This window comes from Clarias gariepinus, chromosome 18 (genome assembly GCF_024256425.1).
Source record: "Clarias gariepinus isolate MV-2021 ecotype Netherlands chromosome 18, CGAR_prim_01v2, whole genome shotgun sequence".
NCBI classification, from domain to species: Eukaryota; Metazoa; Chordata; class Actinopteri; order Siluriformes; family Clariidae; genus Clarias; species Clarias gariepinus.
In genome coordinates, this window is record NC_071117.1 from 948,189 (window position 1) to 975,738 (window position 27,550).

General features: G+C 38.6%; 1 protein-coding gene across 1 annotated transcript in view; it reads left to right on the forward strand.

Annotated features, from left to right (window-relative positions):
- The first annotated feature begins 755 nt into the window (after nucleotides 1-755).
- Nucleotides 756-27,550, forward strand: part of LOC128506942 (integrin alpha-M-like) — a 100,222-nt gene continuing 73,427 nt past the window's right edge. The window contains exons 1-10 of the mRNA XM_053477553.1: nucleotides 756-817; nucleotides 16,061-16,153; nucleotides 17,665-17,782; nucleotides 18,100-18,194; nucleotides 18,306-18,373; nucleotides 20,862-20,976; nucleotides 25,353-25,483; nucleotides 26,158-26,300; nucleotides 26,998-27,145; nucleotides 27,306-27,444. Coding sequence (XP_053333528.1) covers nucleotides 16,123-16,153; nucleotides 17,665-17,782; nucleotides 18,100-18,194; nucleotides 18,306-18,373; nucleotides 20,862-20,976; nucleotides 25,353-25,483; nucleotides 26,158-26,300; nucleotides 26,998-27,145; nucleotides 27,306-27,444 — 988 coding nt within the window. The 5' untranslated portion in view covers nucleotides 756-817; nucleotides 16,061-16,122. The remainder of the gene's footprint in view (nucleotides 818-16,060; nucleotides 16,154-17,664; nucleotides 17,783-18,099; nucleotides 18,195-18,305; nucleotides 18,374-20,861; nucleotides 20,977-25,352; nucleotides 25,484-26,157; nucleotides 26,301-26,997; nucleotides 27,146-27,305; nucleotides 27,445-27,550) is intronic.

Here is a 27,550-nt window from a genome sequence, read left to right on the forward strand (position 1 = left end):
GATGCAGAAAAACTAGTGCTTTTACCACCTCTAGGTTGGACTATTGGTATTGGTAAAATACTACTCTTGACATGTAAAGCATTAAATGGTCTCGCGCCGCAGTACCTGAGCGAACTGCTAGTGTCTTACGATCCGCCACGCCTGCTTTTTCTTTTCTTACACTATGACCACTTTCAGTAAGCATTTTAGTACCTTCACCGGGATGCAGTTCTGTCTTCTCATTGCTTACAACTAGTGATCCCTAGCCTCCCTCGCTATTAGGGTGTGTATTTCTGTAATTTAAGTAATGTGTGTTCATTTTCACTTTTTAATCTGCTTAGTTTCCCTAGCCATCTGTCCTAGTACTTTGGTTACAAATTTTTTGTGACCATCAGAGAGAGATGGGGCATTGAGCCCTCCACCTGGTGTCAGTCCTGTAATCTGTCTGGCCACTGTGCTATTGCCGTGACCCCTTGTGGAGTCTTTGACTTAAATGTTGTTTTCTTACCCCTCATAATCTCTGTTATTTCTGTGTGTGAGGTTTCAGTGTGCTCCTATGGCCGTGCTCCAGGTCCTGCTTCTCTCTCAACTACAATAAAACTGGATTATCTTGTTTATTCCCAAACCTGATAAAAATAGACTTTTAAATAGACCTTTGTTTTTAAACAGTATTTTATCTCTACTACAGTCACAGCCAATCAGAGACAGGAGTTTGGTCCCTCCCAGCCAATCAGACGCTGGAGGCGGGATCGCCTTTTACTCTCCTTCTCTTCTGCCTTTAATGCGCTTCATCCCCGCGCGCGTTAGTTTATATCGTCATTATCTTCATCAGCAGAAGGTAAATACATTCCCTCCTTACTCACTTACACTTACAGCGATCTTTATGTGACTTTGTGTGACTTTGTCTAACCTCGTCCTCTAATATAAAGCTCCGTATCTCTCGGCTTGTTCTCAGAGTCTCAGTTCGGACTGATACAGTAACAGTTCTCTCTCCGCCGGTCTCTCTGTGCGCGTGTCCGACACACAGCGGACACGCGCATCACATTACAGCTGCTGGATGTGTTTCAGTGGCAGTAAAACATGTTATAGGATAGAGAGAGTGCACTCTGCATCTGCAAACGGTCCTGACCCTGTAGTGTCCTGGTAGCACATTCACACTACAGTAGTAGAGAAGTTTATCTTCATTAATCACACATTGTATAGATTCTTACTTACTAACTGGACTTGGACAAAACCACACCAGCGTACTACTGCTGTGATAAAAGTATATTCATGGTATATCACTCATGTATTCATAACAGTAAACATTGCTATAAACTACTATAAAGACATACTTAAGTATAATCTAATTATTATCTATAAATACATTAATCACTGTCATGTACGTTAGTACTTTTACACAACCATATGCTTAAAGTGTATAAATCTTATTAAAGATATCACATTGGCAAACATATTAAATCATAGTAGTTGCATTTTTAAATAATTGTCATTTTCCAGTCCTTCATTTGATACCACGCGCTTCTCTAAAAACTGCTGTTCTGAAATAGGCTCGTGTGAGGGAATAATTTAATAATAATAAGGTGTCCAATACTTAATGTGCGTGTGAGAGTGAATAGTGCTTGGTGATTATAATCTTTGGGCGTTTTCTTACTGGGAACTATTGTTCCGTTCTGTTCCCGAGCATGATTTCTCCCCCTGCTCGTCCCAACGCAGGTTTGCGTGCACATTATAACATCTGTTCTGATTCCAGGCACACGTGCGTATTTACACAACCAGAAACAGTAGGTGGCGGTAGTTGGTTTGTCTTCTGTCCAAAAGAAGAGAGAAGAAGAAATCGCAAGTTATGAACTAAATGAGACACTTGTTAATGTGGATGTGTTTATATTTGTGAAAAAAACAACGGTGCTCTGAACAACATGCCTACTGACGCATCTATCAGCGTAGCAAGTAACACACTTTGCGAGCGTTCTGCAGGACAAGCAAAATTATTAAATAAATTTTGTCTTGATAAACGAGTACCGAGTATCCTCGAGTATCATGTGTCACACATGTGCTACTTCTTTTGATGCCGAGAGTAACGTGACTTAGCCAATGGTTCTTCTCTAAAGCTTTTATTTTGTGTTTGTATGTGTGTGTGTTTAGCAAGGGGTGAGTGTGTGTGCATTCACGCAACATTAATAAAATGTTTTATTAAAAAATATTCAAGTAAATTTATTCAAGTAAGTGTTGTAAAAGAAAAGTAGATGCCAAATACAATAAAAATAAAAAAATTAAAATGTAGCTTATTTCTATATTTACTTCTACTTGTATAGCAAGAGGGTGTCTGTCATCATTATCTGCATCAACATCCTATTTGATCTCTTGATGTTCCTTCCTCTGTATCTGTAGTCAGCGCTCCTTTATCTAAATGTGAGATTTCAACCAGGCAACAAGAGTCTCCTGCTTCTGCATGTCAGGTTTTTCCTCTTTCTTTTGTTGTCAGCTGGTCTTGTGCCACTGTCGGAGGTCTCAGTCTGTGTTTCCTCCAGTATCTGTCTGCAAAAAAGTATAAAAACAATGAATCAGCTGAAAGTTGCAACCATAAACAGCTTGTACAAATAAAATGTTTTTAACATTTAAAGTTTGTCACAGCAATTACAGATAACCCGATGTTGTGTGTGAAACTTAGGTGGATCATCAGCATCTCAGTTTTTATAAGTGTCTGTTTTATAAGATGTGTTGGAGTAAAAACATAAAGGTTACACATAAATTAATGAGTAAAGAGTAAAGTATTTGTAACCCTAATAGCTACATCAGCACAGCACTTTAGTTCATTACATTCTACTGTTTTGGTCAGGGGATTTTTCTGGGTCCTTAAAGTAAGCAGACATTCGATAGTTAACTTTGTTGTGAGCTAATGTGAGAGGATCATCATGTATACAGTGGAACCTTGGATTACGAGCATAATTCGTTCCGGAAGAGGTTCGTTTTCCAAAACACTTGTAAACCAAATTAAGTTTTCCCATAAGAAATAAAGGAAACTCAAATTATTCTTTTCACAGCCCCCCCCCCCCCCAAAAATAAATGCATTAAAATAATTAACAAAAAATATAAAGTAATATAACGTACCTACGGATACTTCGGTAAATATCAGAGTTTCTATGAGTAGTGTCGGATTGTCTTTGGATGTTTTCATCTGCATTACCTCACAGAGATTCTTTAGCAGCCACATTTTTTTTTAGTCAAACACTAATGAGGTCACTTCCTCTTTTGAGTGCGTGCACATGTCTCGCCTTCCGTGCTCGGGAACGCAAGAAACGTTCTTGAGACCACCTCTGCAATCTGTCCAGGTATTGGCTCCCGTGCTCGAAATGGTTGCATTCTCACAGACAAAAAAAAGTTTTTAAATTTTCTTTTTAAATTTTCCTATTACTTTTCTGACAGTCATGTCTCAACTGTATGCCTTAGTATGCTTAATTAGGGTTAGGATCAATACGATTAATGTTGTCAAATCTTGATTAAATTAGATTGTATTATTTTAATTATTATTATTATTATTATTATTATTATTATTAATTTTTCCGAATTTAAAAGACTGATCATTAAAATCTTTATTTGTTTATCTTTATCAAATACTTATTTCCCCCATTGTATATGTATGCATATATGGATTGTTAATTATAGACACAACCATCACTCATCACATTTTGGTTATGTAGTGTAATATACACTCATCTGAAGGATTATTAGGAACACCTGTTAAATTTTTTTTATTAATGCAATTATCTAATCAACCAATCACATGGCAGTTGCTTCACTGCATTTAGGGGTGTGGTCCTGCTCAAGACAATCTCCTGAACTCCAAACTGAGTGTCAGAATGGGACAGAAAGGTGATTTAAGCAATTTTGAGCGTGGCATGGTGGTTGGTGCCAGACGGGCCGGTCTGAGTATTTCACAATCTGCTCAGTTACTGGGATTATCCCGCACAACCATTTTTAGGGTTTACAAAGAATGGTGTAAAAAGGAAAAAAACATCCAGTATGCGGCAGTCCTGTGGACGAAAATGCCTTGTTGATGCTAGAGGTCAGAGGAGAATGGGCCGACTGATTCAAGGTGATGGAAGAGCAACTTTGACTGAAATAACCACTCGTTACAACCGAGGTATGCAGCAAAGCATTTGTGAAGCCACAACACGCACAACCTTGCGGTAAACAGAATGAGAACATGGATCCATCATGCCTTGTTACCACTGTGCAGGCTGGTGGTGGTGGTGTAATGGTGTGGGGGATGTTTTCTTGGCACACTTTAGGCTCCTTAGTGCCAATTGGGCATCGTTTAAATGCCACGGGCTACCTGAGCAGTGTTTCTGACCATGTCCATCCCTTTATGACCACCATGTACCCATCCTCTGATGGCTACTTCCAGCAGGATAATGCACCATGTCACAAAGCTCCAATCATTTCAAATTGGTTTCTTAAACATGACAATGAGTTCACTGTACTAAAATGGCCCCCACAGTCACCAGATCTCAACCCAATAGAGCATCTTTGGGATGTGGTGGAACGGGAGCTTCGTGCCCTGGATGTCCATCCCACAAATCTCCATCAACTGCAAGATGCTATCCTATCAATATGGGCCGACATTTCTAAAGAATGCTTTCAGCACCTTGTTGAATCAATACCACGTAGAATTAAGGCAGTTCTGAAGGCGAAAGGGGGTCAAACACCATATTAATATGGTGTTCCTAATAATCCTTTAGGTGAGTGTAGAGTGATAGTGTTAGTTGTAGTAGTAAGAGATAGTAATGGATTTGATAATTGATTATTGATCCCTTTGTTTCTTAGCTTTAATAAAAGGTAATCTGGCCATCTGTGCTCTGTGTCTGGAAAAAAATGGAACTGAAAGTGATTCTGTTAATCTTAGTTTGCCAAATCTTTCCAATGTACTTTCTGCACTTTTCCATTAAGTTTTTTATTTCTAGCTTTGTGTGTACGGGTCATCCCTTGGTTACGCTACAGTTTTCTACTTGGTTAAGATTAGTATATTAGTATATTGTTAGTTCATATATCATACTAGGTACATTATATTTTTTGTTAACAATATTGTTTTAAATCTATCACATTCCCTAAATTGAGTGTCTAGCCTGCGACCCTGTTTCTCTTTGGTATGGTTTTGGTCGGGTTTTGTACTCAAAGTGAATAGTATTTAAAGTGATCCATGTTTCTCTTTATCCTGTCCAGAGCCCCAGTCCCAACTGAAGAGAAGCAGATCCATAGCATGAGTCTGTTTTGCTACATAGGTTGGGGTGATTGAGGTGAAGCTGGATGTTTGTGTTTTGTGTGAAAGTGTTCCCACCTTTTCCTCTTACCCCATGGCCCAGATATGTGAAGAATACCAGAGATTGTGTCCACATGATGGGCGTGTCCAGTATGTGTCCAGTATTTGGCAGTTGTTCCTGCAATTCCTTTTAATATGGCTATAGGTCTCTTGGCAGGGTTCCCCATAACATTTCCTCTCATTTCTTTGTTTGTTTTAGAGGGTGGTGCTTTGTTTTTGTACACTTGTTGATAATGGCTTCATGACCTAATCCCAGAGAGCACTGCTTTGTTGGCCCAACGTCAGCAAAATTTTGGTAACCTTTTGTCAATGCTTCGACATCAGGTGAAAGTTGGGCAAACAGCAGTGCATGCATTGGACCCATGTTGGCATCAGGGGTTGGCCCAACATCATCTTATTCCCTATTGGTGGGACCATAGATAGTTTGGCCCACCATTGGTTTCAATAGATAATGTAGCTGTCACAGATAAAGAGTATTTTTGTTCTGAATATTTTTGGTCACATTTTAAAATACCTTTTGTTTGTTATAAATGGTGTGTAATATTTAACTTCGTATTTGGAATTGTTCATTTGATTTATATGATAATATGGACATTGTGCCACCTACAGGAGAAGATGAGTTGCACTGATCAGTCATGTGTTTTTTTATTTGCTTTTTGTACACAGAAAAGACATGAGTTTGCCAGTGTGTTAAGAGTGCAAGATAAAGAAAAGTGTTGTTTAAAATGTATCTCTTAATGTCTCCTGAATCCTAATTGGAAGGCACACGGTATGTTTGTTTAGTATATTATTGTTGGTTGGTCGGGGATCAAATACTTATTTCCCCCACTGTATATATAAACAGATTCACAATAGGGCTGGGCGATAAAACGATAATGATATGTATCGTGATAGACACGTGATCAATATCAATAAAAAATGTGTTCGATAATACGTTCGATAATTTTTATTCTTTGCCGGAAGAAAACAGAGGTCACGAAGCTAGTTTGGTTGCTGTCATGCGCACTCGCTCCGCAACCGGCACTAGGACCCTGAAGTAGTATGGTCGCAATTCAGGAAGTATAAAAGGAAACAAGATGGCGCTTCACATCGCTCAGTCATTGAGTCCGCCCATGCCGTTTCCGTCGCTTCACCGGATCTTATGTAATTTTGGGTCCAATTCCTGATTGAGTGTGTGTTGCTAGAACGTGGTGTTAGCTTCTCCGCTTTATTTTGTCGTTTCTTGCGGCAGCGCAACAGCCCGTTAATTCATGCTCATGCAGCGATGGGAAAGACAAACGAGTCGATGCATGTCTATTCTTTTATTTTCTGCGTTGTCAGGCGATATTACAAACTTCCGGGTGGATTCCGTACTTAAATCAAACCAAAAACTACTAAGAAAACAGGTTCAGGCTCTATATTCCAGCTCATCTCACATTTTCGCTTTCACGTACATTGGACTGCATTACCCACAAAGCATTGCCCGCACTGGACTAAACTCCCGTAAACAGCTGCTGTAAAATCAACCTCTCTCCCGCAACATAGGGTATAATTGTGTAAACTCTTGTTCTCGGCGTTAGAGAGTTCTTACAATGACTCGCGTGGTTATCCTGCCTGTTCGCGCTATTTCCGCATTTGGATTTACCGTCCACGCTACAAGGGCTAACTGCTAGTCTTCTGGTCCGCTTCCGGTGGATCCGGAGGTCTGCTGGATTTCTCTTCAAAAACAGAAAATGCACTTATTTTATTACACTTTATTGAGCATTTCTTACATTTTATTTCATTTTGCACCTTAAATGTTAAGAGATAATTAACTGTTCATTGTGACTTTAGACTTATGTTTACATTTTAATTATTTGAGTTTTCCATGGTTATTGACATTTCTCTCTTAATAACTGAGAGGACTATGATCAGAGAAAGGTTAGTTTACAATAAAAATGTTTAAATGTAATATATTTTTCTCCTGGTCCTTATTTTAAATGGGTCATAAAAATATCAATAATTATCGATATCGACCGATATGAAACACTGATATCGTGATACAGTTTTTAGCCATATCGCCCAGCCCTAATTCACAATGAAGATAATGTGAAAAAGTTTAGCTATGCACTAGGGGTGGGCGATATAACCAGCAATGTCACGTGATCTCAACCGCGAATAAGACGATAGACCAAAATCTCTATTGTTTGACAAATTTCTACCGGCTAACCGTGTATACCAGTATATCACCCACCCCTACTATGCACTATTATGCTAGGTTAATAGACCTGTTGCCAGTGAATGCTGTAGCATACGGAGCAATAGCGAGGTTAGAACCATAGGGATTGTTGCCATAGTAACGCCAGAAAAATTAAGGCTAATATACAGTACATATTGTTTTACTTTAGGGCTCTGCATTTTTGTATGTTTATGAGGTTATTAATTATATGTAATAAGGTAGTTTTCATGTGAAAAAATATGCTGAAAATGTTCTTATTAAATATGCAATTTGTTTACATTGAGAAAAAACATCTTGTTTAAAACATTTTGTACGTCTCATCCGCAGTTTCATTTCAATTCTTGCTGGTCAGTCTAAATCTACAGAACACATTCTAGCCCAGGCCACTTCCCAGTCGTAGGCAAGCAGAGTAGGTCCTCTTCAGAATGTGCTGATATCATAACTGAATGAGACTTAGAAGGAAACATAGACATGAGAGGGAACTGGGATGTAAAGCAACCAGTCCACCGTCAACAAACATGGGGGAAGACAGCATCTAAACATACCATGAGTCCCCCAGATCTGCTCCTTTACCTAAGGCTAATCTATCTACAAAAATGCTTGGCTAAATAAATACTGTAGGTTAGAACCTATTGTGAGCAGTCTTGATAGTTCTTTGAGACCTTCAGTTGGGTTGTCTGTTTGATTTTGAGTGTCCCGCGTCACTTGGTATAATCTATCAGTACGAAATGCCTGTTGGAAAGCTGGGTTTAGTGATAATTGACTTATTTTACATTTTTATCAGCAGTGCACCACCAAATGGTCCTAAACCAAGTCCTGTTGACAACAAAATGCTCCAGCACAACCTAGTCCATCAGTATTGCATTCCTTCAGGAGTAGCCGCCTCTGACATGTGTTCTTGATCTGTTGAGCAAATGCAAACTGTTAGCTGTGATCTTTCAGTGTCACTGCATGGAATTCCTGTTAATTATGTTGCTCCATCTTGCCCAACATGACATAAAGCATGACTTAGACAATAGTTGCATGTCTGGCTAAAGGGCCCTGGATGTCACCAAGCTTCAAATTAATTGAGAGACCTCCTTCTATACTTGTAGCAGGACCTACCATGTGTTAGGAGTAACTCTTAGAGAGCGCCATGCACCCCCAAATTGCATTTTGGTCATATGTAGAAGTGCACTTACTTGTACTTAGTTAGCACATTAGTTATCGGTGCATAAATAGACCTTTGTTTATGTTTGTGGGTGTCTTGTACATGTTGTTTGCTCGTAAATGTTTGTTTCTTTGTCATTGTATTATGCCGTAGTTTTGGGCCTTTTTCCGAATAGTCAAGCTCGGAGGACTCTCAGCTCACAATATGGCACCTGCCCCACAGTATGATGGTGTTTATGGTGAAATAGCTCTCAGCAAAACTGTGAGGAATGTACAAGGGGTTTTAGGTTTGGCAGTATCCAGGATGAGGAGGACATTATGTAGGAGATTATGTTAAAAAAGTTATTAAAGTAAAAGTACGAAGTAAAAGTTTTTAAATTGATGTTTACAAATACTTCAGACCTTGGGTCCGTTCTTCGTACGTTGCTTGACACATCCGAGATAAACTGACACATCTAAGATGAGATCATCGTGCTAATTACAATCTGGCTAAGTTGGTTCTTCGAGCTCACCTGTTGTTGATGATTAGTAGAGCTGGATTGAGTTGTCTAGAATTATTGCGCGCTCGTGCGTTGGTTTAAAAGATGATATGCATCGACAGTAGAAACACTGATCACAAGCCCTTTGATTGGTTGACGAAATAGCAAAAGAGCGGCTCAACTTTTTTTGCAACACATGTTATCCGCTGAAATCCCCCCTGCCATGGATTGCCCCCCCTACATAATCGCTATCAAATATTATATTAGAACATAAATTCATAGGTTAATGGTTTACAAATTACATGAGACAATAAAATAAAATAAGAAATATAAAAATAAATATGTTGTATATGAAAAAATAGAAATATATATTTTTTTTAAATACATGTATACTTTTATATTGTTTATTTTATAATAAGATTAGTTTCGCCCAACTTTTCATTATAAAAAAATATTTATTATTATTATATATAAATATTTATTTGCATATTCATGACAAACTCCTGAAAAAAAAATGTGTTACAAAATAAACATTATACAAAAATTATTATTAATGGTCTTGACGGCTGTCTTATGCCGAGGGTTTATTATAATAGTAATATCATATTTGATAATAATAAACCTATGAATTTATCTTCTAATATGATATTTGATAGCGATTATGTGTATATATACTGTATATATGCAAGATACTTCTTCCACGTGAGTCAGTCTGCGTCAGTCGTGCTCTTTAACCAATCAGATGTGACCTCGCCATTTCAACCAATCATAACCCGTCAGGAGCCTAAATCCTGTTGACATTAAATAAAGCTGCTCCCGAGCAGGTTCAAGCTCATGGATATGTTGTTATGACAGCAAATGCGAGATGCGCAACGAAGAACGAAACAATCCAAGATCAGGACAAATCCACAACAATCAAATCCAGCTAACTGAGTTAGTGACGTACGTAGAACGGAGCCCTTGTTGCTAATGTCTAAAAAACTAAATTTAATTTAAGCATTTTTAAAAATTTACCACCAAGATTTCATGAGAAATCACCCGTATTTGTCTTCCACCCTTCAGTGATGCTCAGTCTGGGGTTTCTTCTTACAATGGACATTGGTACGCCTGTAAACCCCTGTTCCATTCCTCGCACTCTTTGCGGAGAGCCATGTCACCATGACCAATATCATACTGTGAGGCACGTGAAGGGCACGTCCCATATTGTGAGCCGGGAGCCTTCTGCGCTCGGCTGCCCTGCTCACTCACATCCTCTAAGCTCTTATCTTGCTCCTCTTTATACTGTGTGCGCCACAATGTCATGCTGAATGGCAAGCCAGCTGCCCACAAGGTCTGCTTGCCACAGCATTAACCCTCTGAGGTCAGAGGTGATTTTGGGGCCCTTGAGATGTTTGGACATGCTCTGATATTTGTGCTTTTTTCAGGTACTTATAATACTGTATATTTTTGACCAACCTGTATTTTTCTTGTAATCAGCCCAAACTGTTCTACAATAATACGTGACCAAAATGAATGTATGTGTTTGCATTTTTCTAGGAAAAAAAAATTATGCATGGTTAATAAGTTTTGTGAAAATAAACGTAGCTTAAATAAGGCCATGAAACTCATACAGAACATTTGTTCACAAGACTTTTTGAGAACTGGGCTGGTGGACTAGTGATTTTGCTTCAAAATGATGTGAAATTGATCTTTTTTACTTGCTCACAGAAAACAATATAGTGATTAACATTTTTTTAGTCACTTTTTGAGTGTAAAGGGTCTATGCGAGAAGGCGTGGACTATCATTACTAATGCAGTGATTCACACCTGAGAAGACAAAGTCCTGCATACTGATCTGCATAATGAGCCATCAGACAGGTATGTGACTGAGAGAGGAGAGTTACAAGAAAGAGTCTGAGGACAAAATAAGGTATATATTTTCAGTGTTTAGGTTATTTGAGAATGTGTTTGACACAAAAAAACTTGAGATTCACTTGCGAGTTCAGTTTAACAGTTTATTAGGCCTAAACAATTAAAGTTGACTTTTTAGCAGCATTACTGCAGTCACACTAATAGAAAATATAGCTGTTATCACAAATTACACATAAATTACATGTTAAAATATAAAAGTGTAAGAACAGTGCCAAAAAAACAACACCTGTAATCAGGAAGATAATACAGGTGTAAGGTTTAAGTCTACTCTTATACTCTATGTATTACTAATCTCTCACATAGTGCTGAGAAAATGTACAGGGACTGAGGAAAGAGGGGACACAGATAAACATATATACTGATGTGGAAGTTACACATGAAACATGGCTCTGTGTACAGAAGACTCAATCAGGGCAAAACTGTGCAAAAAAATACCAATACTGTACTACATTTTTTCTACAATACACTACAGTTTACTATGAGATATTATATATTTATATATATATAAAATACAATAATATTATTATATTATAATATTATAAAAAAATATATATATATATATATATATATATATATATATATATATATACTTATATAATATAGTTATAGTTAACTAACATCTATGATATACTGAATGTGTTACTCGTGGTTCTTCAGCGGACTCGAAACTAAACGACACTTGCGTTTCTTTCTTGTGCACGACGCCGATGATGCAGCCACAGTCCTAAACAAAAATGAAAATTGAAACTGCTCTTTGTAATTACCAGAACATGACAAAACGTGTGTGTGTGTGTGTGTGTGTAAATCAAACTTTGTAACAGATCGTAATCAGATTTTATTGCGGTCTTGTAAGTAGCGTACATATTTCATATTTTAACCAATTTTATTCTGGCTGGCATTTAGTATTTTTCCAAATGTACATATAAAATATAGAGCAATGATGGTGAGAATAAAAGACTTACTCGTCAGGAATTACATCCTCCGTTGAGTCCAGATGTTGTTCAAAATACAGACGTTCCTCGTCTGAGTCTTGCTCTTTCTCTCATGAGAAAGTACATTCTTCATCGCTGTTCAGAACCAGTTGAAGTGCTTCTTCACCCGTGTAGCGTGCTATCATTCAAACATGCAAAGTAACTCTATGATGAAGCTTGTTGTTGTATGCCATGGGGGCGAGTACATGATTACCTGGCTCACCTCAGTTCATTTCTATATGAACAGCGCGCACACGGGGAGGCGGGATCACATTAGCTGTAATGAGCCGATACAGGAGAATCTGTACCACTCCTTACTTTCACACGGATTACATAAAAACAGATTATTTGTTTCCGAGTTGAATTGGTTAATGTAAAAGTATACAGTTCAAGCTTTCTATAGATATGTATTTTCTGTCTCTCTGTGGAGTATTTGTTGAGTTTCAGTTCATTTTAATGACGTGTTTCTCCCTGCAGTTCACACAGATCAAAGAGACAGACAGCGCACCCGGTTTGTTTTCTTTATTTTATTAATGCACAAAGTTTTATTTTTAACATGTGTGCATACAAATAAAAAGTAGACACTTTACAGATTCGATTATTATATAGATCTTGTCTGTACGATCAAAACTGAAAGTGTAATTTAAGTTCTTATTGGCGTCATCAGGGAAGATGCATATATGCGTTAGCAGCCCCCAGAGGGTTAATGTCACAGCCCACCCCCCAAAAAAAATTTAGGGGGGACCCCTCCACTACGCCTCTTTAATAATACAGACTTTAAATAAATTCAATTCAATACAATTTTATTTGTATAGCGCTTTTAACAATTGACTTTGTCGCAAAGCAGCTTTACACAATCAAAAGAATTATTTAAATTTGTATAAAATGTGAATGTGTGTGAATCAAAATGGTCATATACTGTACTCTCTGATTAACAAGCCCAGAGCGATAGAGGCAAGGAAAAATACCCCAAGATGGCAGTAGGAAGAAACCTTTAGATGAACCATCCTCATCTGGGTTATAACGGATAGCAGGAATTGATCTGCACTCATACTGTGTGTTAGGAGGCTGGAAGTTCAGTACACCAGGAGGTGTGGTTATTATTGGGGTCACAGATAGACTGTAGGAAACTCCAGTCCTGAACTATCGACTGACTGAAGTCACAAGTCCTCAGAGAACAGCTGATTGCATCAGTCTTCATGATAACGTGAAACGGTCCCCAGCCACCAAACGCATCCCAGACAGATCACACTGGGCATCCATGTGACATCTCCAACCAGAAGAGAGACACAAGGATGAGTCAGACAGGTCCAGAGGGCAGAGGGGGACTAAATCACTGGAAGCTCAGGAGAGACATGTAACGTGAGATGGAGAGAGGGAAGAAAGAGAGTGGGAAAGAAAACAGGAGAGGGGAGATAACAGTTGGTATGGTCGCAGTCACATAATCTATAATGTGAACGTATATTTAGTGTAGAGTGCAAGCAGAGACTCCAGTGTGACGGCAAGAGGAGGAGGTGTGTGTAAGTAGGAGTATGGTGTCAAATGATGCGCACACACAGAAATTGCAGGCTGATACAGAGAAAATGGGTCTTTAACCTCTAATCAGACTTTCTTTTGCTTTACATGCGCACACGTGTATGTTATAATACATAGTACATATGCGCTTATAAACACAAAATAAAATATGTTTTACACACACACACACACACACACACACGTGGTCACAGTGTTATAGTAAACAGTACACGGATGTTGATTATACCAGTGAGAGACGAGCACTAAGACCCAGTAGGGGTCAGTCACAATTCCGTAGCAAAAGAGAAAGAAAAAACGTTAGCTCAGTTGTGATCACGTGACGCTCGGCGTCAAAACAAGAAGCGCACGCGTGATACATGATACTCGGTGCTCGTAAACTAAGACTTGGTCATTTTACGAGTCAAAATTTATTAAAAATCTTTTCTTCTTCTTTCCTAAATTTATTAAAATAGCAGAACACTCGCAAACCGCGTTACTCACAATCCGAGGTTTCACTGGTCTGGCAGTGAATTCCCTGGTGATGTTGTTTTCCTGTGCATGGCTTTTAGGATAAAGTCTTTTTATATGTCAGACTAGTTGATCTTGTGGTCTGCGTTGATTTTAAGCTAATTACCGAAAAAAATGTCATAGCCAGTTTTACTGGCACAGTCACCCAAATATTAATACTTTCATCTAGTAGTTACCTGTTCAGCTGTGGTACTTTCTCCTGTAGTTGGCGCGCTGACTAGTTAATTTAGCCGGAGTCACAGGCAACTTTGGTTAAAGAGGGCTACCTGGTTAGCTTACATGCAATTACTGGTGATACATTTGCATACTTATCAAAGGGGGAAAGGTGTAAAATATTGTTGTACCTCGGGAGAAATTTGACCGCGGAGTAAATTACTAACTAGTGAAAAACGGGAGGTTAGCAGGTGTGTATATCTGTGAGAGGGTCAGGGTTTTGTAACACCCCAGCATTTTATTCCCTCAAGCAGTGAGATTAATAAAGTTCTAATCTTAATGTGTTTGCTAACGCTAGTAACCTAACTAAATGCCTGTGTCATGCTAGTGCTACAGTTAACGGTTTAGCGTTCATTCATCACTTCAGCATCTTCGTCACCCTGCACACATTCTACAGAGAAAGATAAAAAGCTCAGACATCTTATCCGTTTCTTTCACACACAGCTGGGGTTCTTTGGCTAACTATAGCAGCTAAATTATCTTACCTCAGACCAGCCTGAAAGTTTAAGTGTAACCTTAACACGGTAACAGTAATAAATCTCACATATAGTAATAATATTTCAGTCATATGTGACTTAGGTGAGTGAACATGTGTATACAGACCTTGTATTTAACGTCATTTTCCCTTAAATGAACCGTCATCAGCGGTGTGGGAGCTCAAGAGAGACACGAAGCTCTGACTGACAGCCACTGAATCCACCGGTGAACTTTGGGGGAGGAGCCAATCAAACTTCAACCCAGCAGCTGGGTTACACAAAAACTACCCAACTCTCTGTAAATAACCCAGAAAAATGACCCAACAGAGGAAACCCAGCGCTTGGGTAGAAAAAACAACCCGTTAAAACTTTTTACACACGAGGTGAACATAACGCTCCAAAGAGTTGTTTCCTACCGCAGTGAGGCTTTGGTCCACTTTTAATTTAATACGGGGTTTCCCAGGCTTTTTCCATGGGGAGGCAGTTTTATTTAAACAGAGTAAAATGAACAAGATTATTGCTTGTTGTGTGTGTGCACTTAAAAAGATTGTCAGGGATTACGTAAAAAATATATGTTAGGGGAAAAATGCACATTGTCTTGTGTTCTTAACAAATGCAGATTTAGTTCTGACTTAGATATATTTATGTAAACATACAAACTTGATTATTTATTGTTGAATACACAGATTTAATTATGCTACATTTACAACATCTCAGATTCATTTTTTTCAGTGTATGTGTGACGACAAGAGGAGGAGGTGTGTGTGTGTAGGGGTATGTTGTCAAATGATGCGCACGCACACAAACTGCAGGCTGATACAGAGAAAATGGATCTTTAACCTCTAATGAGAATTTCTTTTGTTTTACATGCGCACACGTATGTTATAATAAACAGTACACACACGCTGTACACACACGCTTACAAACACTAAATAAAATATGTTTTACACACACACACACACACACACACACACACGTGTGGTCACACGCGCGCACGGATTTTGATTATACCAGTAAGAGATTAGCACTAAGACCCGGCAGCGGAGATGATTACCCACAATTCTGCAGTGCAAGAGAGAGGAAAAACCGTTGTCTTAGTTGTGATCACGTGACGCTCGGCGTCAAAACAAAAAGCGCCTGCGTGATACATGATACTTGGTGCTCATAAACCAAGACTTCGTTTTCAAAGTCAGAATTTATTAAAAATCTTTTCTCATCTTGTGGACACTCGCAAACCGCGTCACTCGCAATCCCAGGTTCCACTGTACTTTTCGACTGGTCTGGCAGTGAATTCCCTGGTGATGTTGTTTCCCTGTGCTTAGTCAGGAGGAGGAGGGGAGGCAGTGAGCAGAGGCAGTGTGGAGAGTCTGGTGTTTATGCAGAAATGGAGCTGCTCATCCTGCTGCTCTTTCTTGGTGAGAAATTGTTAACCTTTATCACTGTTTATATTTCATTTTATTGTTACTGTGAAACCAAAGTTGTGGTTTCTTTAATGTTTGGTTAAGTTTTATGGCTTTCTGCCCATACTGCCCTGTCGAGCTGAAAAATTCCAAAAAATTCCAAAAAAAAATACTGTCTGAAGGGGGGGAATGCAAAAACGCTCAGGCCGCAAAGGCATCTTTTTAAAAGATTTCCTACTTTCTAAAAAAAAAAAGGAAATACCCAAAAATAAACTCTTACCTTCTAAGTGAAACTCTTAGACTATAGTAAGCTTTCTGCTACCGCCACACACACACACACACACACTTACTTCTCTAGTGACAAACACATATTTAGATTATGATTTGCAACTATACAAAAAGCGAATAGATCAGGCGATTCAACAAAACAAAAACAATAGCCACAAGCCACATTGTGTGTCTCAATCACTAATTGCGCTCAGGTGCTCTCAATTTCCTGATGCCGCTTAATGCCAATAGGTATATCTTCCTACGAGTCATAAACCAGCATTAGAAACAGGAAAAAACTTAACCTCTTAAGCCAGTGAAAATAGTACAAATACTCAACTGGTTACTGGCTACATCATAAACATGGTCCCAACTTTTGTGAGACCTGCAGCTGGCATCAAATTTAAAATGTGCTCAGTTTGCGCATTAAGTTATGAAATGTCTCAGTTTCTTTTCTTTTACTTTACATGCCAAATGCAATCTAATTCCCAGAAATTGAGTTGTATTTCTCACCTTATCTTAGTTTCACTTTGTTTTATTGTAAAATAGTTCGTAAAGGTGGTATTTTCTTAATAACAGCAAAATCCTTTTATATTTGGACTGTAAAGTTGCACGTGTACAGTCAAATGCACTTTCATACAGTTAAATTCAAATTATACGACAGTTCGTTCTAAGTTATATGAGAGGCATTCATTGAGTGATTATAATACACGCTAACAGCACTGGGACATTTAACTATATGCATCACTCTGCATCACACATGTTCTACAATTGTTAATTACAAACACATATAAAACCAGTGAAGAAAGCACTATTGGTAAAAACAAACAACTGATAATATTCTGCTATTTTAAACACCACGCTGTCTCCTTAATATTCGCTGCCAAATCGTTCTAAATGGCCTTTATGCCTTTATGCTGTAACATATCTGTAACCTCTGGTCAAGGTGTATTCTAAAGTGGAATAAGTGGAAATATAGTTTGTCAGGACTGTCCACCGCCTCCATGTGTAACACTACTCCCACCCCCTGGTAATTACACTAACTGTTACTCACTAACTCTCAGTCACCAGCTCCACCAGTCGCAGTTAGTTAATTCCTACTGGTGCGCAAGGATACGCGTGGGTGAAGAAAATAACTGGTTAAATAAAGAAACTAATTCTAATGTGTTAATAATAAATAGTTGTATAAAAGCCATATCACACTCATGTTCATCCTGTTACCTGCAACTATATCCTGATTCAATGCCTCTGTCTCTCAGGTGTCTCACTCTCTGATGGGTTTAATGTTGACGTGTCGAACCCAGAGACATTCTCAGGAAATAAAGAGGAGTTGTTTGGATACCGAGTGCTGCAGTATCAGTCTGATGAGATGAAACAGTGAGTATTTACTGCAGTATTCATGTAGCTAGGTTCACTTTTATCTAAATCTGTCTCAACCTGAACTTCTCTCCTTCTTCCTGCAGTCTGTATATTGTAAATACACTTCAGTACTTGGACTAAACCCCCACCCTCCATTTAAAATAAATAAATTAATAAATCTTCTTCCAAACAGTGTTTGACTGATGGTCCATGCAAACAGACACAACAGGGATTTTATATTTCTGTCAGCTACACCCAAAAAAAGCTACATGCAGTGTGCAGTGATGATCTGCTGTGAATCAGAGTGTTGTGTTTATGTGCTGTTTGTCTGTTAGAATTATCGTCAGCGCTCCACTAGGCACAAACAGTTCAGGAGCTCTTTACAGTTGCACAGTGGAGAAGAATAACTGCAGCTCTTTTTATCAGCCAGGTAAAGACACACACACACACACACACACACACACACACACACACACACACACACACACACACACACACACTCATAACTCATAACTCATAACCAGACTGTACTGTTCCTCAGACTCAAAGGCGATCAGGTTCTTTGGGATGTCCATGACAGTGGGGACGTCTCCATCAGCCACACTCACTGTGAGTTTAACACTTTAATATTTGCACTGAAATGCTTTTTACAACTTTCTCAACCAAAGTAAAGTACAAATATGAATTTAAGTAAATCTAAACATAAAGTCTAAAAATAAAATTTGCATTAAAATAACATTTACACTAAGTATAAAATGTATAGGGTATAATGTACAGAAACATAAGTACATTTATATTTATATTTGTATACAAAATACATATTTATAAATTAAGTACAAATCAGATGTGCAAATAGTGTAAAAATATACACACTCACCTAAAGGATTATTAGGAACACCACACTAATACGGTGTTTGACCCCCTTTCGCCTTCAGAACTGCCTTAATTCTACGTGGCTTTGATTCAACAAGGTGCTAAAAGCATTCTTTAGAAATGTTGGCCCATATTGATAGGACAGCATCTCGCAGTTGATGGAGATTTGTGGGATGCACATCCAGGGCACGAAGCTCCCGTTCCACCACATCCCAAAGATGCTCTATTGGGTTGAGATCTGGTGACTGTGGGGGCCATTTTAGTACAGTGAACTCATTGTCATGTTCAAGAAACCAATATGAAATGATTGGAGCTTTGTGACATGGTGCATTATCCTGCTGGAAGTAGCCATCAGAGGATGGGTACATGGTGGTCATAAAGGGATGGCCATGGTCAGAAACAATGCTCAGGTAGCCCGTGGCATTTAAACCATGCCCAATTGGCACTAAGGGGCCTAAAGTGTGCCAAGAAAACATCCCCCACACCATGTGTGAAAGTCATCCTTTTATGCGTGCTTGTACCATTTATTAAATCACAAAAACATATTTTATTTTATTTTGTGTGTGTGTGTGTGTGTGTGTGTGTGTGTGTGTGAGAAAGTCATCCAAGATGACAGAAGGGAGGGGGGAGGGAGTATTTTCTTTTCCTTTTACCTTAGCTTCACACACGCACACACAGCACGCACACACACAATGAAAACACTTATCTGTTGTGATTTATTTGTACTTTTTTCAAAGGTCAAGTGCCAGTTAATTTGTGTTATTTTTACTTTAGATTTTGTATGAATTACCCTTTATATAAATATTTTTCAGTTGTGGAACAAGTAATGTATGCGTTTTCATTATTTCTTTTGGGAGTGTTTTAATATACAGTACGAGCCAGCTTCCAGAATGCATTATAGTCACAAACCAAGGTTTAACTGTACATAAGAGAGGCTCTTTCTTCAGGTAAATTACCAACAAAACAAATGTGTATCATCATTAATGTATAGTTTGTGGGTGAGTCAAACGATCAGTCCAAGGTTTTGTCTGTGTTGAGGGCCGGAATATCCTGTGGGAAGAAGCTTTTCCTCTCTGTGTTGGCCTTCAGGAAGCGGAAGCACTTGACTGCAACAGAGAGAAAATTCCGTTCTTCAGATGGCTAAGGGCCTTTACTATCCTTCTGACCTTGTTCCAGAAAAAAATGATGTTTAACTGATGGCACTTAGTTAGTAACCTAGTTAGAGCTCCTGCCAAATACCTAAATGTCATTAGACACTTTTGCCCATCCATGTGTTAAATGCTGACCAGTAGTATACAGACAGGATTTTTAAATAATTCTCCCTCTGGCTCAGGGGTGTGTGCACAAGGTAAGTGATGGCAAATTCTGTTGGGTGAATTGGATGATCTGCAAAATATGTCCCTCCAGTGTGTCAGGTGAGGAGGAGATGAAGTCTTTGACCACCTTCTTAAAGCACTGAGGTCTGGGCTACAGGGTGATAGTCATTGTGACGGACAGTTTGAAGACAGGGACAATAATAGACTGTACAAAGCATGTGGAGATTAGTGCCGGCTTTTAGGATCTCTTCAGGCTCTTTAGGACCTGGACCAAGACTTTTCTTACTCTCTGATCTATTCACGAGGTTACCCATAAAAACTAAGTAACATTGTCCAGTACCACTGGGTTTAGCAATTTCTTGGTACAGCGGAGGGGACAGCAGTCCCAGATGTCCCTATGGAATTTAGCCATGGTCCTGAGATCAACAACCTTAGGTTTGAATATTAGGTATGGGTGCACAGTGTGCATGAGCTCTCAGCCTGTTCCACTTTGGGTTGCAACCTTTTTCTTACTCAAGATCTCACTAAGCCAGCATGGCTCCACTGTTAAAAAGACTTGTAAGTGAATTGTAAACTAATCGAAATAAGTATATTGCTAAGCTAATTCCTTCCTATAACCTCTGGTACACCAGCTGATCTTGTAACTGATCTTCAACTGGCTGTGTAACTGTGAATCAATCAAATTCTATGCAATTCAAAAAAAGTCCTGGCATGGCTAGTAAGGTTAAGGAACTACATTTTTCAGATTCAACTTTCTATGAGCGATTCATTAGATCATTGTGTTTAATTAGTGCTCCTGTCATGCTCCTCTTAAAGAAGGGCCATGTAAATGCACAGTGTTGTTTTGAAAAAATTAAACCAAACTGTTTAAAGTATACTTTCTAATTTTTATTTTGTTGATGATGTAGAGTTGCAGTCCAAGTTTCACACATGAGTGTGATGGAGACTCATATCTGAATGGAATCTGTTACCAGTTCAATGGCCGTCTGAAGATGGTCACCACCATCACCCCTGCTTTCCAAGGTACAGGTGCTCTTTATTCTTATCACCATCAGGTTCAGGGAAAATCAGTGACTCTGTAGTTTAGGGCTGCAACTAACGATTATTTTGATAATCGATTAGTTGGGCGATTATGTTTTCGATTAATTGATTAATCGGATAAAACCTAACCAGTTCTTAAATTTGATATTTTGCTTATAACTATAAAAAAACATAAATCAGGGTATTATTTATGTATAAAAATAAACTTTTAAAAATGCAAAAGCCACATATAGAGTTTAATAATCTTTAATTTTGACATTTTAAACCTTAAATGAAATGTAGTATAAAATATATACAGTATAAATATATATATATATAGTTAAAAAAATACACTGATCTATTCAGTTGTAAAGATATAAACAGCTAAAATAATGTAATTTTGTATAATAAAACTATGTATAAATAAGTAAAACCACAGTAAATTACAAGTTAACTTTGTAGTGGACTATAAAAAAAACTGTAGAAATGCAAAAAGCTAATAGTCACAAATATACTGTTATTTACATTCGCTGAAAACCACAACAATCACTAAATGTAATATTCTACTGTTATTCACACCGTGTAAATTAAACTAATCTAAAGTAGCGCCATTTAACTAATCACTATTGCTCATGAGGTGATTGCGCAATGTGATGCTCGCGAGTAGCGCGTGAACAGATCCAGCGCGACTGTCCCGAAGTTAGCAAACAGTGTAAACAGAAGCACTTAAACTATACAACTTTTACACGATGGAGATACAGTTTTTAGCGACCCTGCTGACGTTTCGCCATCTGTAACACCAACACGTTTTCTGTTTAAGTGTTAGTGCATGACATGCCATGAAAGCTCGGTCTTGCATAGCGTGCAGGTTACCGTCTTCTTAGAGGCGTTTAATGTAAATCGCTTCCATACCTTGGAGGACTCGGGCGCGCGCTTTTTCCTGCAGACGCTTCTGTCATGCTAACAAAGAAAAGAAAAAAAAAACAACCAAAAGGAAATTATCACCGCACAGACAATCGTACCACAGGCGCGACACAACAGTATATCTTTTAAATTCAATATTTCTCGGCACATCTGAACACCACCAACAACCTGCATGCGCTTCCGCTCTCGTTCGTCCCTTTAAAAAGATGCGCAGGTCCAAGGACGACCAACCACGGGGCACGTAACGGCACGTCCATTTAGGGCGGGGCCACCTGTAAGAAAGGGAAAGCAAAGGAGAGAGAGAGAGAGAGCGCACACGCTGCAACAAGCAGCTATACATGCAACACATACATGCCATCGTAACACCCCCACCCATAAAAGTCAAAATCCCATTTTGACAAAAACAACATAGAAATACATTTCTACTTTTACGACCTAGACAGAGCGCCCGCTAAAATATTTTCAGTAACCTTCTTGTGGCGTATGTCAAGGTTAAAACTTTGGACCACTAAAGACCACCACATCAGCCTCTGATTCAAGTTCGCCATACGTAGAAGGAAGACTAAGGGGTTGTGGTCTGTATAAACTACTACAGGTAGGAAACTACCACCGACATAGACCTCAAATTGTTGAAGGGCAAGGAGTAACGCTAAGGCCTTCTTTTCAATGGTGCTGTAATGCTGCTATGCTTTAGAATCAATTGGTCAATTCCTGCTTCGGCTTCTTGTAGTAAAACTGCACCTGCGCCTGATGCGCTAGCATCCACGTCCAGCTTAAATGGTTTGGAAAAATCAGGGGCGGAGAGAACTGGGGCACTACACAAGAGGTCTTTGGCAGCATTTAAGGCATTATCGCACTCCCGACTCCAGACGAAAGCTTTGGACACAGGATTTAATAAGGGCATACAACAGAGGAAAAATTTTTACAGAACGCACGGTAGTATCCAACCATGCCCAGAAAGCGCCGCAGCTCTCTTTTTGACCTGGGAATGGAAAAATTCCTAATTGCCTCCACTTTAGCATTAACAGGACGCACCTGGCCTTGGCCAACCTGCTTACCCAAGTAAGTGACCACGGCTTTCCCAAATTCACATTTTTTTAGGTTCACTGTTAAAGACGCTTTTTCCAAACGAGCAAACACTTCATGTAGCGAGTTCATGTGATCAGCCCACGAACTAGAATTTGTATTTGTTCAGTCCAAGTCATTGCCCTCTACCGTTTTAATTTCTTTTGGTGAAGTAGTTTCTTAAATAAAAAAGATAAAATTTAATCTTTAATTGAAACAAGTTTATTTATAAATAAACAAGTCTCTCAAGAAATATATATTTTTAACAAAAACATCTTACCCCTGATAATCTCTCTTTCCGTATGTATATATTTGAGTTGGCTGAAAGCTGTTATTTATATCTTCCTGATGAACTGAGTGTTTGTGTTTATTGATACAAAATGAGTTCATTTTACTCCTTTCCTCTCTTTCTCTCCTGAGATTCTGATATCTCTTCCTCTTCTGATCTGATATTTCTGAGTTAAATTCTTAATGCTACTACCTTCCTGTCTCCTCTTGGATTTGATGTTAAAACTCTAACTCTCCCACGCCCTGTCTCTCTTCCTCACTCTCTCACTGTTTGTTCCTCAGGATTTCCCCAGAACATATAAAAATGCTTCATGTTCATTGTGGCAAAAGATGACACCAGGCACTTGGCCAAATATACAGGTCCTTCTCAAAAAATAGCATATTGTGATAAAGTTCATTATTTTCTGTAATGTACTGATAAACATTAGACTTCCATATATTTTAGATTCATTACACACAACTGAAGTAGTTCAAGCCTTTTATTGTTTTAATATTGATGATTTTGGCATACAGCTCATGAAAACCCTAAATTCCTATCTCAAAAAATTAGCATATCATGAAAAGGTTTTCTAAACGAGCTATTAACCTAATCATCTGAATCAACTAATTAACTCTAAACACCTGCAAAAGATTCCTGAGGCTTTTAAAAACTCCCAGCCTGGTTCATTACTCAAAACCGCAATCATAGGTAAGACTGCCGACCTGACTGCTGTCCAGAAGGCCATCATTGACCCCCTCAAGCAAGAGGGTAAGACACAGAAAGGAATTTCTGAACGAATAGGCTGTTCCCAGAGTGCTGTATCAAGGCACCTCAGTGGGAAGTCTGTGAGAAGGAAAAAGTGTGGCAGAAAACGCTGCACAACGAGAAGAGGTGACCGGACCCTGAGGAAGATTGTGGAGAAGGACCGATTCCAGACCTTGGGGGACCTGCGGAAGCAGTGGACTGAGTCTGGAGTAGAAACATCCAGAGCCACCGTGTACAGGCGTGTGCGGGAAATGGGCTACAGGTGCCGCATTCAACAGGTCAAGCCACTTTTGAACCAGAAACAGCGGCATAAGCGCCTGACCTGGGCTACAGAGAAGCAGCACTGGACTGTTGCTCAGTGGTCCAAAGTACTTTTTTCGGATGAAAGCAAAAATTTGCATGTCATTCGGAAATCAAGGTGCCAGAGTCTGGAGGAAGACTGGGGAGAGGGAAATGCCAAAATGCCTGAAGTCCAGTGTCAAGTACCCACAGTCAGTGATGGTCTGGGGTGCCATGTCAGCTGCTGGTGTTGGTCCACTGTGTTTTATCAAGGGCAGGGTCAATGCAGCTAGCTATATATATAGCTATATATAGGTTTCCATGTCTCCATATCCAACAAAAATGCCACAAGCATGCCAACATATTTGGACAGTATGCCAGGAAATAAAAGCCTTCTTTATTCATGTACTACACATGTAAGCATCTGAAGATGGCAAAACACTCCTACAGCTGTGACTAGAGTCATGTTCCACAGGTCTGATGAAACATAACTGGTGCTTTTTCCCTATAAACACTTAAAGTTTACAATAAAAAGTAATATCTATAACAAAAATAACTTTATCCCATCTGTAAAATACGGTGGAGGTTCTATGATGATCTGAGGCTTTTGTTCACTTGTTAGATTAAATGGCATCATAGACTCCATCGTGGAATATGTCCTTGACAATAGGAAAGAAGCCATAAGAGGAACCAGACTGGGGGAACCCTTCGATCTTTATTCTCGTAATATCAGATACAACGACCATTAATCAGTCCGTGGTATATCTGTGTGCTGTAAGACTGACAGTTCAATATAACAGAGAAGGTGATTAAGCAGCTTTATTTCTGGAGACTCATGTACAGAACTGTTCATGGATCTTCAGTCTTAAACTATTGATTGACTGCAGAGTCTATCAGAGAAAAAACAATCCTGCATTATCCGAGTCCAAGACCTTTCTCATTGTCAGTAATGTTACTTAATGACCAAAGTCTTTAAAATACAGTCCAAGCCATGTCAGGAATGTATCATGATGTAACTAACGGATCACTCTGTGTATTGTGTTATTGTGTTGTATTGTTTTGTGTTGTTTCCTCACAGAGTGTACGGAGAGTAAAGTGAACCTGGTTTTCCTTTTTGACGGCTCCAGCAGCATGCAAACATCTGACTTCAATAAGAATAAAGAATTCATATGGAACATCATGACAACAATGAAGAACACATCTATTGAGGTAAATAAACACAATAACACACAATGGAACATCACACCGACGCTGCAACAATACACACCACCATGTAATATTACAATGCCTCTCACCACATCTCAATACAACACACACACACACACACACACACACACACACACACACACACACACACACACACACACACACACACATCCTATATTAAATCTTCATGAGACTTTATGTGATTATGATTATGATTTTTTCTTCTTCCTTTTGATTTCCTCTTGTGTCTCTGATGTTTATTTGATTATGATTGTGTGTCTTTCATTAAACAGACGTAATCAGTGCATGACTGATTATTAAAAAAATATTTCACAGTTTGGCAAAAATAAAATTTTTTGTGAGACAAAATAGATTTTTTTTACAGCTGCATTGATATTAAAAATATAAATATGAGAGAGAGAGAGAGAGCATAAGAAATAATTACATAATTACATTATGTTACATTAGAGATCTTTATTGTCAATATAGTCATACAGGGAAGCGAATAAACACAACACAATGAGTTGTTATTGTTATATTTGTGTATATATGTGTGTGTGTGTGTGTGTGTGTATATGTGTGTGTGTGTGTGTGTGTATATATGTGTGTGTGTGTGTGTGTGTGTGTGTGTGTGTGTGTGTATATGTGTGTGTGTGTGTGTGTGTGTGTGTGTGTAGTTTGCTGCTGTTCAGTTTTCTAGCGATTTCAGGACAGTTTTCACCTTTAAAGATTATGTTAGTGGCACGGCGAAGAAGAGACTTGATGACGAAGGGCACATGAAGCAGCTCACAAACACACACAGAGCCATCCAGTTCACCCTGTGAGTATCTCTATATAAACACACAGTATATAAACACACACATACTGTATGGTATCCTACAGTAAATATTTAAAGGTCAGAAGGTATGAATTTATTTTATATAACAGCCTGTAGATCCTGCAGTAACATGAACATCAGGTTTATATTAACACTCTTACTGTATGCTTCCTATAGTCAGAGCTTAAACACAGGGACTAGTACTGTGGACTCTACACATACTGAAATGGATACACTTGATTTAAAAACATTAAAATCAATATATTTTTTTTAAATAGAAAAAGCACTACTATACAGGTGTATCACAGGCTAAGTGACACTAAGCACTGCTCCTCCTTTCTTCAGCACTTTCATAATTAAACTTACTAAGACTTTTTATTCTTGTGTGATGTGTCTGTTTTGGGTTCTATCAGCCTGCCCGACTCGCTCGGCCCCGTGACATCTTTTCCTTTTTACATTAATTAATATATATTTTTACATTTATTCATTATTTTAAAAAATCACTCTGTGGAAATCCGAAAGTTTTTTACTGACTCAGAAAAATGTAAAAACAGTAAAAATTCATAGGACTGTACATAAATAAACATGCTGCATATGTTAATGAACTAATCCAGCCTGACCTCCTAAATGTGGTTTACAGACCTTCAGACTGTAGAGTGTTCAGTGATAATGAAGTAGAGTTTTGGTGTTTATTTTCCAGTGATCATCTGTTTAATAATAATAAGTCCGGTGCGAATCCTGAGGCGACTAAAGCCCTCGTCATCATCACAGATGGAGCTCCTTCTGATTTAGACAATAACGTCATACATCGCTGTGAGGAACAAAACATCGCTCGCTTTGTTATTGGGGTGAGTCAGTAACACACAGACCTTATCACCTCTCTATCCATCCATCCATCCATCCATCCATCCATCTGTACACTTATCTCTCATCATCCATCAGTCCATTCAGTGTCTCCCCTCTCCCTCACTAATCGTGTGCTGTAATGAAGTTGTTTCTCATCATTAGGTGGGGCATCAAGTCAAATTAGAGAAGCTGAAAAAGTTTGCCTCAGAGCCGAAAGAGAACAACATCTTCATGATTAACAACTACGCTGGACTTAATGGACTTTTGGATAATTTACAAAATAAGATCTTTGGCATGCAGGGTAATGAAAACACCTCAGTTTTCTCAATATTCATTTCTAAAACCAATATAAAAAGATATTTATAATATTCTATTGTGTTTTTCCATCAGACAAGTGGCATGACCCA